This window comes from Cherax quadricarinatus, chromosome 33 (assembly GCF_038502225.1).
Source record: "Cherax quadricarinatus isolate ZL_2023a chromosome 33, ASM3850222v1, whole genome shotgun sequence".
NCBI lineage: Eukaryota > Metazoa > Arthropoda > Malacostraca > Decapoda > Parastacidae > Cherax > Cherax quadricarinatus.
The window spans coordinates 28092075-28105322 of NC_091324.1; the positions used below are offsets into that span (position 1 = coordinate 28092075).

Consider the following 13248-nt stretch of genomic DNA (forward strand, 5'->3'; position numbering starts at 1 on the left):
TAAAATTTTCATTCGTGTTACTGGGGTCTTAAACCTCGTATCCAAAGCTAATGTATATTAGAAATCTGAATATCTTTCTTAACCCTTAAACTGTCCAAACAGATCTACGTTCACATGCGTAGTGCTCCAAAAGTAGATCTACTTTTTTTACATATTTTCAAATATAACAAAAAAAAAAGTAGATCAAAGTTTTTTTACACGCTTTCAAATGTAAAACAAAAAAAAAATCTACTGTTTTTACATTCAAATGTTGAAAAAATGTAGATCTACGTTTGGACAGTTTAAGGGTTAATAGTTATTGATTTTGTTCTATCAGATCTTCTATAAAGATGCAAAATAAGGTGTATGCTGAACAATAAAATCTTATGGTACTTTTCATTGTAATACTTCATTTTACATAATGTAGTATGCAGCAAATCTTAAGTAATTTAGAAATAAAAAGACTATCTGTAAACATTTATATGAAGGCACATTACAGTATGTTTAAACAAAATAAACCATCATACTTGGCAGAGAGACACGAGTAGGCAGCCAGAACCCAGCTAGGGGCAACAATGGAGGCAGTACAGGATTGAGTGTGAGCTTGTGTATTGTTGTCTGGATGAGTCCTAAGCAGGAGTGCCAGAGAGGGCCACAGTCCTTCTACAACAGCTGGCCTTGCTCCTACTGATAAATTCTGCTCCTCCAAGACATCATCCCCTAGGCTCCATGAACCACATGCTGCAGAAAAAACAGGTGGTGAGACAGAAAGCAAGATATAAAAAGAGGCAATGTTGAAAGGAGCCAAGGTGATACACAGGAAGAAGAAACAGAAGTGATGCAAAGGACATATAGTTGATTAAGCTGATATTGTATAGCAGTGTAGCTTTTATATTTATTCGCTGTATAGCTCTTGTGGCTTAGCGCTTCTTTTTGATTATAATAATAATTATATTTATTCATACCCTTGATGACATGTGCCTAAAAGGTGATTTAGCAGGTCAATGCAGATTCACATTCATTTAAAACAAAACAAATAATAAACTATCAATAGTGTATGTTTTAGCAACAGTTATATACATAGTCACATCTATGCATACAACAGAAATATGTACATACACAATGGTCACACCTATTCATACCACAGAAATATGTATAGTATGCAATAATGGCACACAGTTACTCAAGTGGTAGTTGCACAAAATAAGAGAACTATTACAAAAGCTCTTGGTGCACACACCAGTGAATATTCATCATTGAATATCATTATTATTATAATCAAAAAGAAGCGCTAAGCCACAAGGGCTATACAGCGCTGCAGGGTAGGGAAGGAAGCGAGGGTATCGGGCAGCAGAATGGGGGAGGGGCGATTAGTAGGTTACAGAAAACAGCGGGGCAGGAGATAGTGCGGGGGTAGAGGGCAGCAAGAGATTGAGGTAGAAAAGGCTGCAGGTATCATCAGAGTTTGTAAAGTAAGTCAGTTGTTGTCAAAAAGTCATTGAGAGAGTCCAGATGAAAGGTGGGTCCATCAGCGAGAAGGGAAGGTAAAGAGAGAGCAGCGGAGCGAAGACGACGACGGAGGTAAATTCTGCGTGCTCATTAATAAAGTGGGCAGTCCAACAGAATGTGGCTGACTGATAATGGAGCTTGGCAATTCTCACAGAGAGGAGCAGGGCACCTCTCCATGAGATATCCATGAGTAAGACGAGTATGGCCAATGCGAAGATGGAAGAGAGTAGTCTCCCAACCTCGACACTGGTGATAACAAGACGGCCAGTAACCTATACTCGGTTTAATAGATTGAAGTTTGTTGCCGAGCATAGTAGACCAACGTTGTTGCCAACGGGTGTGAAGGTGGGAAGATATTGCAGCAAAATAGTCCGTAAATGGAATACCTCTATATGAAACTGGTAGGTCATATACTGCTGACCGTGCAGCAGTGTCTGCCTGTTCATTGCCCTGTACGTCAACATGACCAAGGACCCAACAAAAAACAATATCTTTATGCTTGGTAAAGATGCGGCGTAGCCAAAGTTGGATACGGAGGACTAAGGGGTGAGGTGTATCAAATTTCTGTATAGCCTGTAAAGCACTAAGGGAGTCTGAGACAACCACAAATGATGACACAGGCATAGATGCAATACAGATAAGTGCTGCAAGGATGGCATACAATTCAGCAGTAAAAATACTAGCCGAAGATAGTAAATGCCATTGTACGACGCTGTCCGGAAACAATGCTGCGAATCCTACGCCGTCAGAAGACTTAGAGCCATCTGTGTACACAGCAATGGCATGAGAATGAAAGTGGAAGTGGTCAAGAAAAAGAGAGCGGGAAGCGACCGTAGACAGTTGGGCTTTCGAGCAAGGGAGAGAGAGAAAAAACAGACTCAAACAGCTCGAACTTCCCAGGGGGGTAGGGAAAAGTGAGATGCTACATGAACATAGAAAGGTGGTAATTGAAGAGAAGACAAGAGCGAATGAAGGTGAAGAGAGAAGGGACAGAGTAAACAGGGGCGGCGAACAAATAAAGAATGTCTACTAATATCAGTGACCATTCTATAAATGGAAGGATTGCGAAGATCATGAGAGCGTACATAGTAGCGAAGGCAATGGGCATCACGGCGATCGGATAAGGATGGAACGTTCGCTTCTGCATAGAGGCTCTCGACAGGGGAAGAGCGAAAAGCACCAAGGCATAAACGTAATCCTTGGTGATGAATGGGGTTAAGGCTAGAGAGAGTAGCAGGAGATGCCGCTGAATAGATCTGGTCACCATAATCAAGTTTCGATAAAATGAGGGTGGAATGTAGGCGAAGGAGGGTTCAACGATCAGCTCCCCATGAAAGATGAGCAAGGGTTTTAAGAAGGTTCAGCCAGCTGTGACAAGTTACCTTCAGAGAGGTAATGTGAGGTTTCCAGGATAACCTACGGTCAAAGAGGAGGCCCAGAAACTTGACTGTATCACGTTCACGGATACAGGAGCCACAGAGGTACAAAGGATGATCGGAGATGACAGAGCGTCTAGTGAAAGTAATTTGGTGGGTTTTAGTGCTGGAAAATTTAAACCCATGTGTGGTGGCCCAATTGGAAACACGGTCGACCGCATGCTGGAGAGAAACTCTAATGAGGTGACAGTCAGCGCCTGCACAGGCAATAGCGAAGTCATCAACATAGAGTGATGACCAAATATGTGATGGAAGACTAGAGGCCAAATCATTAATAGCAAGGAGAAAAAGTGTTGTGCTCAGAACACATCCCTGGGGGACACCTTCAGCTTGGATAAAGTCCGGGTAGAGCACATTATTAACCCGAGCACGGAAATGCCTGTCAGTTAAAAAGTTCTTAAGGAAGGATGGTAGATTGCCTCGAAGGCCTAAGGAGTGGGCTTGGGCTAAAATATTATACCTCCAAGTTGTGTCATATGCCTTCTCAAGGTCAAAAAATATGGCAATAACTGAGTGGCTATTCACAAAGGCATTACGAACATACGTATCCAAGTGTAGTAAGGGGTCTATGGTAGAACGTCCCTTATGAAAGCCATATTGACGAGTGGAGAGAGAGTTGTGTGTCTCTAAATACCACACTAAACGTCTATTTACCAGGCGTTCCATCACTTTGCAAACTGCACTGGTAAGAGCAATGGGACGATAGTGGGAGGCTTCATGTCCCGTAGTGCCTGGTTTGCGGAAAGGGAGAACAATGGCAGATTTCCACAGCTGTGGAAGAACTCCTTGTGACCAAATAAGATTGTAAAGGCATAATAGGACTGCAAGGGCTGACTGATGTAAATGTTGTAGCATACGAATGTGAATGTCGTCGGGCCCAGCTGCCGATGATCGGCAAGCTGAGAGTGTTGCCTCCAGTTCTTGAAGTGTAAAAGGCACATTATACTGTTCTTCTCTGAGAGAAGAAAAGTCCAAGGGTGCTAACTCTCTGGCAGACTTTGAGGAAAGAAACGAGGGGCATAGATGGAGTCCCTGAGAAATACGGACCAGATGATTGCCAATTTCATTGGCAACATCTAGTGGGTTTGCTACATCAACACCGGCAACCCACAGGACAGGAGCCGGGTCAGGAGAATATTTACCACTCAGTTTTCGTACTTTTTTCCAGACTGCACTCATAGAGGAAGCAGAGGTGATGGTGGAGACATAATCTCACCAGCAAGTGCGTTTAGCGGCACGGATGACACGGCGAGCGATTACACGCTTCTGCTTAAAATCAAGAAGTCTCTCCGTGGTTCTATTGTACCGGTACCTGCCCCATGCAGCGCATTTCAAACGTACTGCACGAGCACAAGCAGGAGACCACCAAGGCACGCATTTCTGAGAATGCCTGCCCAAACTTTGGGGTATACAATTAGAAGCGGCAGTTAAAATGGAGGACGAGAAGAGGTGTAAAAGCTCATCAATGGAGGACGAAGAAGGAACCTCTCTAAAAACAGGTGTGAGTAAAGGTTCCAATTTGCCTGATCAAACTGCCAGCGTGGGATGCGAAGAGGTGGTGAATATGAAGGGGAAGTAAGAATGATTGGGAAATGATCGCTGTCATGTAAGTCCGGGAGAACAGACCAAGTGAAGTCTAATGTGGCGGAGGAAGAGCAGACAGAGAGATTGATGCAAGAGAGAGTGTGAGTCCGAGGATCAAAATGGGTGTGAGTACCTGTATTTGAAACAGGGAGGGGGTGGGTGGCAAGAAAAGCCTCTAACTGAATGCCACAGGAATCACAGTGAGACCCCCCAGAGGAAATGATGGGCATTAAAATCGCCAAGTAACAGAATCGGTGGCGGTAATGACGAAACAAGAAAGGCAATATCCAGAATAGATAATGCCTGAGAAGGAGAGAGATATAAAGAACAGAGTGTATACCACCTATGCAAGTGGATACGGGCTGCTGTGTAATGTAGCAAAGTACGAACAAATAGCTGATGGTATGGAATATCATTGCGTAGAAGAAGGGCACTTTCATTAAAGGTCCCTTCAGGAAAAGGATCTGACAAATACAATAAATTATAGCCTGAGATGGGAGAGATAACAGCAGAGTGTAATTTTGGTTCCTGTAAGCAAACACCAACAGGGAAAAACTGGGAGAGTAACATCTGAAGCTCACCCTGATTACCCCTGAGGCCGCGTATATTTAACTGTAAATAGGCCACGATTAGCAATGATAAAGATACTTGAAATCCGCAGGTTAGAGGGGTTAGAGCTGTATAGTCCTTGTGGCTTGGCGCTTCTTTTTGATTATAATAATAATAGAGGGGTTAGAAAAGTCCACATGCAGAGGCAGCGGAAAACGTTCAAGCAGCGAAGGAACGGTGCACTGTGAAGAAAGGAGTTGCGCAGATGGAGGAGAGGAGAGAGAAGGAACAGAGGGTGGATCAGTGTCCATTGATGGTTTGGTCTCTGCAATATATTCAGAGATTGCTTCAAGTGTTTCGGAATTCAGAGACGTTGTATGAGAGACAATATTGGAGATGGTAGGGGGAGGATGAGTAAAGATTGGAATGGTAATGGACTGTACCAAGGTAGGGAGGGGGCGAAAGGGTGGAGGGAACTGGAGAAGAAGCATGGAAGGGGGCAGAAGAGGCAGAAACCTGGGAGGTGGCAGAAGAGGAAGAAACCTGGGAGGGAACAGGGAAGGTAGGTATAGTACGAGGAGGAGGGTGAACCTCTACACTTGTAACAGAGCCAGTGAGAGGGGAAGAACCCGGTACAGAGACAGGGAAGGTAAAATGAGGAGGTGGAAGTAGGGAAGGAGGGGTTAGAGGACCTTTTGTTGACTTCTGAGAAGTAGAGGGACGATTGGGAGGAGATGCCGTACGAGGTCTCGTCGATACTGAGGCTTGTGAGGGAGAACACGAAGAAGCGTGAACAGACTGAGGCGTTGAAGTAGGGACGTCTGAGCCTAGGACAGCAAAAGAATTAGATACAGGAGTGACTATGGGAGAGGTAACTACAGAGGTGGCTGCAGAAGATGGGACCCCAGAAGTGGGGGGACGTTTTGAAACACGGGAATAAGAAACACGAGGTAGTCTCCCTCGGAGGCGGAGATGAGAAACTGCCATGGCATAAGGGAGACCTTCTGCCTCTTTGAGGTAACGGATTTCCCGCTCATTTAAGTAGACTTGGCAACGGCGAGAGTACGAAGAGTGAGCCTCATGACAATTAAGGCAAGAGGGAGGTCGATTGCAAGACGTATTAGAATGGTCATCGGCACCACAGACTGGGCATTCGGCTATGGATCTGCAATATTTAGCTGGATGGCCAAATCGCCAGCAATTTCTACACTGCTGCGGTGTAGGGATCACCTTTCAAACTTGTAACTGATGTCCTGCCACATAAACTGAGGATGGGAGTTCACGGCTGTCAAAAGTTAAACGAGCCACATTGCTAGGGTATCGTCTCCGCCTGCGGGCAGGAAGAACATAAGTGTCTACCTTGAGGATTGGGAGATCTTGGAGTTCCAGCTGTTCAAGAATGTCATTGCCACATGTCTGGAAATTTTGTTGAACTATGGTATGGGGCAGAATGACGGTACCACTACAAGAATTGAGGGAATGATGTTTTTCAATAGTGACAGGAACAGTATCTATATGGGAAAGAAGAGAAAGATCATGAGCTTGGGTAGCATTCTGTACAGTGATGATGCGCGTACCGCTCTTAAGAGCATGAAAAGAAATATCTTTACCAACATGGCGTAGGAGTGCCTTGCCAATACTGTGGTCGGAAAGATAGGCGGTAGAGGAAGTCGGTCGTAAAGTGAAGAATTTAGTCCATTGAGCAGTCTGAAACTGAGCATGGAAAGGGAGTGCAGAACGTGTTGATCTTTTCTGAGAAGAACGAGAAAGTGGAGAAGTATCATCAGCAGGTAACTGTCGTTGGCGTTTAGGCGTGGGACCAGAATTGGTCCGACGCGGAATGGGCCGGCGATTCAAAAATTGCCGCACCGTAGAGGGAGAGGCCGGAAGCATAGTCAAAGGAGAGCGGAGGTCAGATAAATCAAAGGAGTCAGTCAAGACCTCAGTACCTGAAGCGGGTGAGGAAACAGCACCGGCAAGAGGTACAGAGGCACGAGGAGTGTCCGAAGAGTGGCCCAAAGACGAGGCGTGGTCAGAACGGGGTGCGATATCAAGAAGGGGCCCGGGGGAATCAGGTTCATGGACTAGGGCTGCCATGGTTAGGTTACTTCTTTCTTTTTGTTTTTAAGAAAAAAAAAGAAAGAAGAAAAGAAAATAAAAAAAAAAGAATAAAAAAAAGGGGGGACTGGGGAGGGATAGTTCCTAGGAGGAATGAAAGGGCCAGAAATTTCCCTCCGCGCCCAAGAGGACCTCAGCACCGCAAGTAGCATAGATGCAGCATGGAACCCGTGCCATACCCTACCCATCATGCCAGTAAACTAGCAATCCAGGATAGCAACCTCACATCTGCCGAGCTACCTCGGTGGACAAAAGAGAGGGCAGCCGGATATCCGCCACAAAGCATACCTCCTTCAGCCACCACCCCCGGAATCCGAAAGGTGGCTTCCAGAGATACACCCATTGCCCGAAAGACACCCAAAGCCACTCTCCGGGATACCGGAGAGGGATCGGGACATCCCCAGGTGATCCAGATTCCACGGCAAACTACGCCACCGCCAAGAACCTCAACGGAATGGGATGGACCCTGGTACCCTTTCCCCTACCTAGGAACTAGCGCGCCTGTGGGAAAAGTCCCAAAGGCCAAAAAGAGGAAGGGCAAAAGGGAGGGGTGGGGAGGGGGAGGAGGAGAGGGAAAAGGGGAGGATGGGATAGGGAAGGGGGGATTGGGGGGTAATTAGGTTCAGTCTGAGGAAGGAGATCGACAGGTCTAATTCCTCAGACCAAGAGCCTCTTCACCACGCCAAGGAGCCCCCCTTGAAGAGGTCATCATTGAATATAAAAGTAACTTGCATAATCAGTCAAGAGAACTATTCAAAGGTTTCAGGAAACAGGTTATTGCTACCCATGATGAGTATAAAATGAAGATCCTGGTAAAAGCAAAGTTGATGAGTGAAGTAGAGATGATGCTTCATTATTAGTGCTTCATTATTATTTAGGCCTATTTACATACTTTAAACTTCCAGTGACAGACACAAGAGGTAAGATCCATCATCATAACCAAGCCTTAACAAGGTCTTACATCTCTTCAAAGTCATGTAATATTTTCTCATCAAGAACATTAGCAGTAGTTGTGGATATTGTAATCATATTTTTCTGGAAGCTAGTAACCCCTTCCAGCCAGAAACACATATTACACAGTAAGGGATACCTGTATTAGCTTTTATAAATGTACAAGCATCATATCTTGTTCATAAACAGTTTGTAAATTGTTTGTATAAATCTAGATTACAGGCATTTCTGATGTTATGAGTAAGCATTACTTTCTTTGACATTTACTCCCCATACCAGGTGCACAGTATGTTTGTACATTATAAAATTGAAGTACTATATGCATTTTTGATGCACTGTATTATGTATGTACCTGTGATATACTTGTAACTAGTGTTTAGTCTTCTTACTGCCACAGCACAGTTTGGGGCCAGACTTTTCTGCTGCTTGTTTGATCAACCAAGTTGTTACTGTTGGCAGCCCAATGGCCAATACATCCATCACAGTCTGGCTGATCTGGTTTTATGTGGAGTTTAATTACCTGAAATATACCTGGAGGGTGTTTCTGGGGTTAACACCCCTGTGGCCCAGTCTATGGCCAGGCCTTACAGTGGATCAGGGCCTGATCAACTAGGCTGTTACTGCTGGCTGCACACAAACTATATAAGCACCCAGCCATAACCTTTCAACTAATCTGATTTCCTTTAAAACAAGAAAAGAGAAAAAATACAGTAGTAAAAGGCAGAAGAGTATTACAACTCACAGTGTTGTTCACATGCAAGATGCACCAATGAGTCACTCGAACAATCAGACTTAAGAACAAACTGCAATGGTGTCGGGGCCCTTGCTGAGGCTTTTGGAGCAAGTCTGACTCTGGGACGTGGCACAGCTTCCACTACACGCCTCACTTCAGTGCTGAGTGAGGCAGCTGCTCCCAGCTGCTCACACACTAAATCACTCCACTGGCTTGTCCAACCCTCTCCACACACAGCCATCCATCGGTTCTGTCCACTCCTGTAAAATGATGATTTTTATCAAAATACATGGACCCTTTATGTCACTATTATCAGTGAATCAGCTGCAAAAGCACTTAACCATGTTAAGTACAGATGAGTCTACCTCTTCTGAATGACTTCAGTATTTAATGACTGAAGCATTTTACTGCCAGGATGGTATCCATTAACTTTTATTTGTGTGCGGGCAAATTTGTCAGTGCACAGAATTTGTAACAAATTAAAAAGAGGGATATAAAAAAGGCCTGGAAATTTTTTCTCAAATACTGGATTCAAGTAAATTCACAAAGGCCCAAAAAATTATACTAACTTAAATATATGAATTTCTCATTCAAACTGCTGAAATGGTAAATAAACTAAGTAACTTCTCAACTACAGGATCAAACCTAGAGAGCACCATCCCAGACTCTCGTGCACAGCTAAGACATGGAAGTGTTGATGAATTGCCTTCTCCTTCAAGGAAAAACAGCCTTGGGTTTGTAAAGTTGTTTAGTACCTTGTCCTGAAACAACTTTCAAAGGGGGTGAAGGTCAGTTACCAGGATGAGGTCTGGACACAAGCAGGAATAGGCAGGCCTTCTTCAGGTACCATAGCCCTTGTGGCTTAGCGCTTCTTTTTGATTATAATAATAATTCTTCAGGTACCACACTACTGTCAAGGCCTTTTCCTCAACAGCTACATAACTGTTTTTTCTCAAAGCCCAGCCTTTGGCCAGGCTTTTCTATTGACTGCCTATTCAACCAGGGTGTTTTTGTTTGTGGCCTGCTGGCTGATCTAGCACTTTGCTGGGGTAATGATCAAGCTTCCTTGTGTAAAATTCTACATGTTCTAGCAATATTTTTGATATCTGCAGGTAGCAAGCTGCCTGCCAGGAGAATGGCATGTGACACACATGCAGGAGAATGAAACCAGTGCCTTTTCTATTTCAGTTAGTAACCTCCTGCTGGATTTTTTTTTTAAGGCTGCCAAGGATGTCCATATGTGCTGCTTATGAGAGGCAATGCGATTGGAGATTTTTAAGCCATCTTAATTGTCTATTCTGAAACTCCAAGGGTTAAGACAACTACTCCAGAGCTTCTCTCTCTCTATTCTGGCATTCAGAACTTGTCAGTCAGGTTTTTTTCCTGAGAACAGTATCATTAAGTTAGTTGATCTAGGTGTTACAACTACATTTAAGTTTAACTTGAGCCCAACTTACGTTGGATAGTAATTGATCAAATCTGAATGAAATTATCACTATTGTCACTCTTACTGTTTCAAATATTAATTTTGTCTGATCGTATTATTTTTGTATATAGTAGTTCATTACTAAAACCTGCTTAGCAAACAGAACACTGGGACCCAGTCCCTAAACACATTATGTCCCTCTGCAATTATCTGACAGTTACTCATAGGGTGAAAAAAAAGGCATCAAATCAATCATTAGACAAATAGCTGATAAAGATAAATCAACAGTAAGAGAATTCTTATAAGGTTAAAACATCATGGACAACATGACTAACATATTTAGCATGTGGAAGGAACTTACATCAGCCACATATAATGGTGTAAAAGTACACTCCAGCCTGAACAATGCCTGCCAGTCAGTTAATCCTCACTCTGTATACCATGGACATGTAACTGAGTTGTCAATAAACTCTGGCTATATTACCAGTTTATCCTTAACCACACACCTGACTTCAAGTTGCCGTGTACTGTTGTCTATTCTAAGACAGTGCCACTCGTCAGAGCCATCCTGACACTGCCGCAGCCCATCACACAGGTGGAAAGTGGGCACACAGCCACCTACACCACATGGTGTTTCATCCAGTCCCGAGCATCCTGTAAAGACAAAAATCATTCACTGAGCAACCTTAGCAATGAAGAAAACACAATCACCATTATTCATTCAATTTCAATCCTTCCAGAAGTGTGCTGACATTGCAATCAGATTACTCTCTGACTTCAATATCTAAAACCTTCCTTCAGAGAGTAGGCACTGCCCTTTCCATTTCCAGGACTTGAGTCCTATAATAAACATTTTAACAAAGTTTTATACAAAATCTCAATGTATTTAATTATAATTTAGTGCTTTTTCATCCATTATTAACATAGTTTGACACAATACTCTATTCTGGCTGGCTGGCTGGCTGGCTGACTGACTGACTGTCTAGTTGGCTGGTTGGTTGGCTGGTTGGTTGGCTGGCTGGCTGACTGTCTGCCTAATTGGCTGGCTGGCTACCTGCCTGCCTGCATCCTCTGCCCTGTCCTGCCTATGTGCCTGCCTGCATCCTATGCCCTGTCCTACCTTATCCTTCCATTTTTCCTAAGCATAAGCCTATGAAAGACAGTCTTACTCTCCTGTTGGGTGCCAGTGCCTCTGGATATTTCAAGCTGAAGTCTATGCTTGTTTATTATTCAGAATTCAGTGTGTTAAAACAACAAAAGGTATCCAGGGACAGGTTGAATGTTCTGGCTTCTTAGAACAAATTACAGTGGTTCCTCAATAATCGTCCATAATCCGTTCCTGGAAGTGGGACTATTATAGAAATGGACGATTTACGAATCAATTTTCCCCATAAGAAATAATGTAAATTCAATTAATCCGTTCCTGACACCCAGAAGTATTAAACTGTTTGGAAGGGGAATCCCCTTCCATCAACACCTCAGGTACCAATTGCTTTTCTGGGGTTACTTCTCTTCTCTGTTTCTTAATGCCACTAGGACCACCTTGAGAGTCACTGGAGTCCTGTCTCGCAAAAAAACTGTCCAGAGAGCTCTGTTTCTGGCATCTCTTTAAAACTTCCCTAAAATGGGCCAAGACTCTGTCACTGTACAAGTTGCCAATATGGCTTGCAACATCCTTCTCTGGGTGATGTTTCTCCATAAATCTTTCCATCCTACCCCACATTTCAAAAATCTCCTTAATTTCTGAAGAAGGCATCTTCCTCCATCTCTCTTCCTCCTCCTCTGCAACAAGATTCTGAGCTGCGATCTGTTGCTCTTCCTGCTGAAGCTCTTGCAGCTCCTCAGTGGTTAGCTCTTCGTTATGGTCCTCCACCAACTCTTCCACATCCTCCAAACTCACATCCAACCCCATGGAACTCCCCAGTGCCACAATGGATTTAACAACTGACATAGGTTCATCAGGGTCAGCCCCAAACCCTTCAAAATCCCTCTTGTGGAGACAATCTGGCCACAATTTTCTCCAAGCAGAGTTCAAAGTCCTGGTAGTCACTCCCCCCCAAGCCTTACCTATAAGGCTTACGCAATGGAGAATACTGAAGTGTTCTTTCCAAAAATCTCATAGGGCCAAGTGAGTGTCTGAGGTCACATTCAAGCACCTTTCAAACATTGCTTTGGTGTAGAGTTTTTTAAAGTTTACAATGACCTGCTGGTCCATGGGCTGGAGGAGAGGAGTGGTATTCGGGGGCAAGAACTTTACTGTGATGAACCCAAACTCCTTCAGAATTAGGTCATCCAAGTTTGGAGGATGAGCAAGTGCATTGTCCATTACTAGGAGGCACTTGAGATCCAATTTCTTTTCCAGGAGGTAATTCTTCACACTAGGGCCAAACACTTCATTGAACCACTCGACGAAAATGTCCCTTGTGACCCATGCCTTACTATTAGATCTCCAAAACACACACAATTTACTCTTCATAACATTGTTTTTCTTGAACACTCTGGGATTTTCAGAATGGTACACTAGTAACGGCTTCACTTTGAAATCCCCACTAGCATAAGCACAGAACATTAGCGTCAGCCTGTCTTTCATAGGCTTGTGTCCTGGCAGCGCCTTTTCTTCCTGAGTAATGTAGGTCCTCTTTGGAATTTTCTTCCAAGAGGCCTGTTTCATCACAATTGAACACTTGTTCAGGTTTCAGTCCTTCACTGTTTAAGTACTCCTTGAATTCATGCACATATTTTTCAGCCGCCTTGTGGTCCAAACTGGCAGCCTCACCATGCCTTACCACACTGTGTATGCCAGTATGCTTCTTAAATCTCTCAAACCAGCCTTTGCTGGCCTTAAATTCACTCACATCATCACTAGTTGCAGGCAATTTCTTTACCAAATCGTCATGCAACTGCCTAGCCTTTTCACAAATAAGCGACGTGATAAGACTATCTCCTGCTAATTGTTTCTCATT

At 43.9% G+C, this 13248-nt stretch overlaps 1 protein-coding gene and 1 long non-coding RNA gene across 6 annotated transcripts in view; one reads left to right on the forward strand and one right to left on the reverse strand.

Annotated features, from left to right (window-relative positions):
* Positions 1 to 13248, forward strand: part of LOC138853560 (uncharacterized) — a 72931-nt gene that overhangs the window by 58642 nt on the left and 1041 nt on the right. The window lies entirely within an intron of this gene.
* Positions 1 to 13248, reverse strand: part of LOC128693930 (uncharacterized) — a 383054-nt gene that overhangs the window by 20249 nt on the left and 349557 nt on the right. For all 5 annotated transcript variants that reach the window (XM_070090979.1, XM_070090978.1, XM_070090977.1 and 2 more), the window contains 3 exons: positions 10792 to 10939; positions 8869 to 9119; positions 507 to 720 (listed from right to left, as the gene is read on the reverse strand). In XM_070090979.1, coding sequence (XP_069947080.1) covers positions 507 to 720; positions 8869 to 9119; positions 10792 to 10939 — 613 coding nt within the window. The remainder of the gene's footprint in view (positions 1 to 506; positions 721 to 8868; positions 9120 to 10791; positions 10940 to 13248) is intronic.